At 39.0% G+C, this 5,918-nt stretch overlaps 1 protein-coding gene across 1 annotated transcript; it reads right to left on the bottom strand.

The window, feature by feature from the left end:
• Positions 1-985: 985 nt before the first annotated feature.
• Positions 986-2,672, bottom strand: LOC139895663 (uncharacterized). The gene is made up of 3 exons (XM_071878195.1): positions 1,661-2,672; positions 1,264-1,611; positions 986-1,209 (listed from the first exon to the last, which is right to left on the bottom strand). Exons 1-3 carry the CDS (start codon positions 2,670-2,672, stop codon positions 986-988), a joined length of 1,584 nt encoding a protein of 527 aa, XP_071734296.1.
• Between the last annotated feature and the right edge of the window lie 3,246 nt (positions 2,673-5,918).

Here is a 5,918-nt window from a genome sequence, read left to right as displayed (position 1 = left end):
ACTATGGTCCGAAAAGACAACTACCTTAGACCCCCACAAATATGATCTAAGTTTGTCTAAGGCAAACACGACTGCTAATAATTCTTTCTCGGTTGTGGTATAGTTCACTTGGGCAGCCGAGAATGTCTTACTAGCATAATAGATAACAACCGGTTTCCTATCAACTCTTTGACCCAAAACAGCCCCAGCCGCAAAATCACTAGCATCGCACATTATTTCAAATGGTTTGGTCCAATCGGGTGACTGCAAAATGGGTGCTTTGGTCAACTTACGCTTAAGGGTGTTAAAGGCCTCCTTACATTGGTCGTCAAAGTCAAAAGGTGCATCTTTTAATAACAAATTACACAATGGTTTAGAAATAATGCTAAAATCTTTGATAAACCTACGGTAGAATCCTGCATGTCCCAAAAACGATCTTACCCCCTTAACATTGGTTGGTGGAGGTAATGTGGAAATAAGTTGCACGTTTGCCCTATCGACTTCGAATCCCCGTTCAGACACAATGTGTCCCAAAACCACCCCTTCCCTTACCATAAAGTGGCTCTTTTCCCAACTAAGGACAAGGTTGGTCTCGATACATCTTTTCAAAACTTTTTCCAACATATTCAAACACGACTCAAAAGACTTGCCAAATATCGAAAAATCATCCATGAAAATCTGTAAAGACTCGCCTATTAACTCTGAAAAGATACTCATCATACACCTTTGAAAAGTCGCAGGTGCATTACATAGACCAAAAGGCATCCGTCTAAAAGCATAGGTTCCATACGGACAAGTAAAAGACGTTTTTTCTTGGTCATTAGGGTGAATAGGTATTTGGTTGTACCCCGAAAACCCTAAGAAACAATAAAACTTCTGACCTGACAACTTTTTGATGATCTGATCAATAAACGGCAAGGGAAAGTGATCCTTTGAAGTTGCAGCATTCAACTTCCTGTAATCAATACATACCCGCCAACCCGTCACGGGACGAGTTGTGATCTTTTCACCTTCCTTGGCACTGTTTGCGTAGGACTGACCCACTGACTGTCTGAAATAGGGAAGATAATCCCTGCATCCAACCACTTGAGAACTTCCTGTTAACAACCTCCTGCATATTTGGGTTTAACCTGCATTGCGTATCACGAGCAGGTTTAACCTCCGGATCTGTAACTATCCTATGCATACAAACTGAGGGACTTATCCCTTTCAAATCAGCTATTGTCCACCCTATTGCAGCTTTTTATTTGTGAAGCACTTCCATTAAAGCTTTTTCCTGCACACCTGTCAAATCTGAAGTAATAATAACTGGCAAAGTGCCGTTCGTACCTAAAAACGCATATTTCAAATGAGACGGTAAGGGTTTTAACTCAAGAGTCGGTGGTGACTCTAGTGAAGGTCTCGTATTAGTATCAATGGATTTAGGTAGTGGCTCATATTTATGAGTACACGGTGGCAACCTAACATCCATTGGACTTGCTACTGCTAATTCTACTTCTTTAACCTCTTCGCACTCAACATCCTCTTCATCACCTAAGAAAAATATTTCTACTGGGTCGTCGGTTATTAGGTGAGAAGTATGTTTTTCCACCAATTCATCAATCACATCTATCCTATAGCATTCATGAACATCTGGTGTATGTAAGAGAATTAAAGATGTTAATCCTCATCTTGCGATTACCGAAAGATATGTCCATAGCACCCGTTCGACAATTAATGTGGGCATTAATGGTGGCCAAAAACGGGCGTCCCAAGATTATAGTGGGTTGGGTATCTCTATTCCTCGGTTCAATATCCATAACAACAAAGTCAGCTAGGTAATAGAAATCCTTCACTTTTACTATCACATCTTCTAATATCCCCCTAGGCGTTTTAATTGATTGGTCTGCTAGTTGAATAATTATGTCAGTTCGTTTCATTAAGCCCAATTCAAATCGGTCGACTAGACAAAAAGGTAAGATATTAATGCTAGCTCCTAGGTCCAATAACGCCTTTTTCACATTCGCGTTTCCTACAGTCACAGCTATCAACGGGGTCCCTGGGTAATTAAACTTAAGTGGAAGTGTACCCGAGACAACCGCACTTAGGTGCTCAGTTAGTTCTACCTTTTTGGGTAAGGTCGCCCTTTGCTTCCTCTTTTGAGTGCAAAGGTCCTTTAAAAATTTAGCATAAGATGGGACTTGCCTAATTGCATCAAAAAGTGGTAAATTTATCTTAACCTGTTTAAACGTTTCCCACATGTCTTCTTGTTGTGGTCCCTTTTTTCCATAAGGGAATTGATTTGGGGGCTCTAAGGCCTTGGGAAATGGGACGGTTTTTGATTCCGCTCCCGCTTTCCCGGTCTCATTCATGATTGGTTCGGTCTTTTTCACCCCCTCCCCATTGTTATCATTTTCACTTACCTCTTCCTCATCAAGAACAATAGGAGACTTACTTGATTCTGGTTGCACTACCTCTTTTTCACAAACCTTATTGTCATACTTCTTTCCACTTCTCAAGGTACCTACCATGTTAACGCTATGCCCTTTTCCTTGATCCTTATGATTTGGATTTAGAACCGTGTAGCTTGGAATTGTACCTGGTTCCCTATTTCCCTTACTTTCTGCTACATTACCGATCTCCTTAGCCAATGCACCAATCGACTTATTTTGCACTTCTATCATTTTTCGCATTTCGGAGATGAACGCATCCATCTTAGCATCCAAGCTAGATGGTTGATTGGTTGAAGTACTGTTTTGATTTTGGTTTGGGTTCTGACCTTGGTTTTGGTAATTGTTTTGGTTTTGGTTTCGGTTGTTTGGATAAGGATTTTGATAGTTTATTTGGTAGTTGCTTTGGTTCTAAAAGTTACCCTGGTTTTGAAAGTTTTTTTGTGGTCTAAATTGGTTCCCTTGGTTAGCATTCAGAGCGTTGTTATTGCTCCAACTAAAATTAGGATGATTTCTCCAACCCGGATTATACGTGTTGGAGTATGGATCATATCTCTTCCCCTGAACCTCGTTAACTTGTTCTTCCACTATGTGCTAATTTACCGGTGGAATCCCATTTCTACATCCATATGAAAAGTGAGAAGGATCTCCACAAATCTCACATACTTCCTGAACCTGCGAAACATTACAAGCAAGACCCTGGTTTGGGTTGTTAAATATAAGCATTTTCAAATCATCAAATTCCTGCTCTAAGTTCCTAGATGAACCACCCGAATCGGAAACATGATTCACTCGGGAGGTACTAGGTTATTTACGATCAACCGAAGCTTGGGTTTTTGACCCCTTGCTTAACTGTTCGAAGAACGTCCATTCATCATCACTAGACCGAGTTAAGAATGCCCCACCACTAGCCACCAAAATAAACTGTCTATTTTGGGAATCTAAACTATCATAGAAAACTGTAACCAATTCCCACTTGGGTATCTCATGGTGTGGGCATGCCTTAAGTAACTCCTTCAGACGTTCATACGCTTCATGAAATAATTCACTCGGTAATTGTTTAAAAGATTTTATTTGCGTATGCCTGTCTGAAGTTTTACTTATGGGGTAAAATTCTTCTAAAAATCGTTTTTTCATTTCCGCCCAAGTATTAATACTCCGGGCGGGCAAGGAGAGAAACCATCTTTTTGCCTTATCCTTAAGTGAATAAGGAAATAATCGAAGACGTACCTCATCATCAGTGAAACCATTTACCTAATTAGTAGCACATATCCCATTAAATTCAGTGATGTGTTCATATGGTTCCTCATTAGCTATACCTCGGTAGGTTGGCAAGATCGAAATAAGTTGAGGTCGGACCTTAAATCGTCGGTTGTTTCCTCCTGCCGGTGCAGGATAAACAATAGGTGAATGATCCTTAAAATCACCTGGTTGGTAGTAGATGTCTACTCCTCTTGGTCGTTCGACCATCTCGTCTCGTTAATCAAAAACTTCCTCTTCAGTTTCAGACTCTGATTTAGGAGAGTTTGGTGGAACAATCAGATGTGTCTCTAACTGTGGCTGAGTGGATGCTGAAGCCACTGTCGAACCCTTTAAGATTCTTGTAGCTTTTCGATTAGCTTTTGCAGATTTCTCAATTTCCAGGTCTAAAGGCTTAAGATTTTGATCTCCCAAACTCCGAGTTTGCATACACTAACCTGCACTTCAACAAAAACAAGAACACTGAGGGTAAAATTGACAAAAACAAAATACACAAAGCACTATTCTTTGGATTTTTATTGGTTTTATAATTTTTATGGTTTTTCTAATTTAACATGAAAGCAATAAAATAAGAGCTTGCAATCAAGCGCACACTTCCCCGACAGCGGCGCCAAAATTTGATCGATGTCGAAGGGTCAATCAAAAATAGCCTAATTGCTCTAACTTAGCTAGGGTAAGCAGGATTCGTTCCACGGGAAGTTATGGTCAACTAGCAAGCAATTTCAGGATTTTTGTTGTTTGTGGTTAACTAAGATTAACTAAGATAAAGACTAGAGTAACAACTTCTAAGCAAATGTAACTTGAATATCTAAAAACATAGACAGTGAACTAAACGAAAAGTTGTAATCAATTGATTAAAAGCTTTTATCCCTTCACAATCCCAATCTCACATGCATGCAATTCAAACCAGTATTATGCTCATCAAATATTGATCAAATCTCATAGACAAGATTTCTTAGGCTTATTAATTCTAACTATTTTGAGATTGAATCATGCAACCTAGACACTTTGTCTTTATCCTTAATCTAATTAACACTAAGTGGATTAGGAACAAAATGTTAAATCACTATGACTCAACTTGCAACAATCACAATCAATAATACTTGCATTAATCAATAAACAATAGGTTCATAACATCACAATTCAAAAGACATAAGTTTCATAACATTACAAACCGCATAAACTTGAATGAAAGAATGTATGTATCAATTGTTCATGGAAGGAATAAAGATTAGAAAACTAGCCAAGCATAGTGGTGATGATAATCAATGAATCTCTTGATAATTGCATGATGAATGGCACCTTGATCTTGACTTGAATCCTTGAAGAATGATGATTAGATTAGTGTTTTTGTGTGTTTGGGAGGGTTTCCTGCTGCAAAACTGATGGAAAAAGATATCTTTTCGTAACCCTAGAACTCTCCTTAAATAGGGGTTAGGAAACTTCATCCAAAAGCTAAAATTCGTATTTCCCGGATTTCGGGAATTTGGCATGGCGTAATTTACGCCACTTTTGGCGTAATTTATGCCTTTGTTAAATTTCCTGGCGTATTTTTACGCCTAAAACCACCTCCCTGACATGGCGTATCTGAGACTTTGCGTAAATTACGCCAAGATAGGCGTAATTTACGCCTTTGCAAATTTTTTGATTCTTTTTCAGGCTTCAAAATCTTGTCAATCTTCCGCTTTAAATAGCCATTTTGTACCATCTTTCGCACCAACATCTTTCTTACCTGCAAAACATAAAACCTCATCAAAGTATCTCCTTTTTCACTCACATATAGTTAATTTTGCGTATTTAATCGTAAATAATCGTGACAATTAAGGAACGAGCAGACACGTAATTCATACGTCCAGAAACAAGTCATGCATTCTGATTTTACTAGGACTACTTCCCATCCTTGATCTTGTGGAACATAACCGTTATGGCCGTTGATAAGACAGCGTGTTGTAACGTCGTCAAAGGGATGAGGGTTACGTAATGTCCAACAGTCCCGTAACAATCTAAAAACCTTGTTTCTCACCCCAACTACTGAGTCCGTCACTTGTGGGAATGTTTTGTTTAATAGTTGTAGCCCGATGTTCTTGTTCTCACTTTGGTGAGAAGCGAACATTACTAACCCGTAAGCATAACATGCTTCTTTATGTTGCATGTTAGCCACTTTTTCTAAATCACGAAGTCCTATATTCGGATATATTGAGCCAAAATAATTTCTTAACCCGTTGCGTAAAATAGCATTTGGGTTCCCCG

The sequence above is a fragment of the Rutidosis leptorrhynchoides genome, chromosome 1, assembly GCF_046630445.1.
Source record: "Rutidosis leptorrhynchoides isolate AG116_Rl617_1_P2 chromosome 1, CSIRO_AGI_Rlap_v1, whole genome shotgun sequence".
In the NCBI taxonomy this organism is placed as follows: domain Eukaryota; kingdom Viridiplantae; phylum Streptophyta; class Magnoliopsida; order Asterales; family Asteraceae; genus Rutidosis; species Rutidosis leptorrhynchoides.
The sequence above is the reverse complement of the archived record's forward strand: the minus strand, read 5'-3'. Positions and strand labels throughout refer to the sequence as shown.

Bases quoted from the DNA above. Each gene is read 5' to 3' on its own strand.
- LOC139895663 (XM_071878195.1), bottom strand. From the start codon at position 2,672: ATGGATGCGTTCATCTCCGAAATGCGAAAAATGATAGAAGTGCAAAAT. The intron at 1,612-1,660 runs GTAATCGCAAGA...TACATACACCAG, and splicing joins TGCTATGGACATATCTTTCG to ATGTTCATGAATGCTATAGG. The intron at 1,210-1,263 runs GTGTGCAGGAAA...AAGCTGCAATAG, and splicing joins TATTACTTCAGATTTGACAG to GGTGGACAATAGCTGATTTG.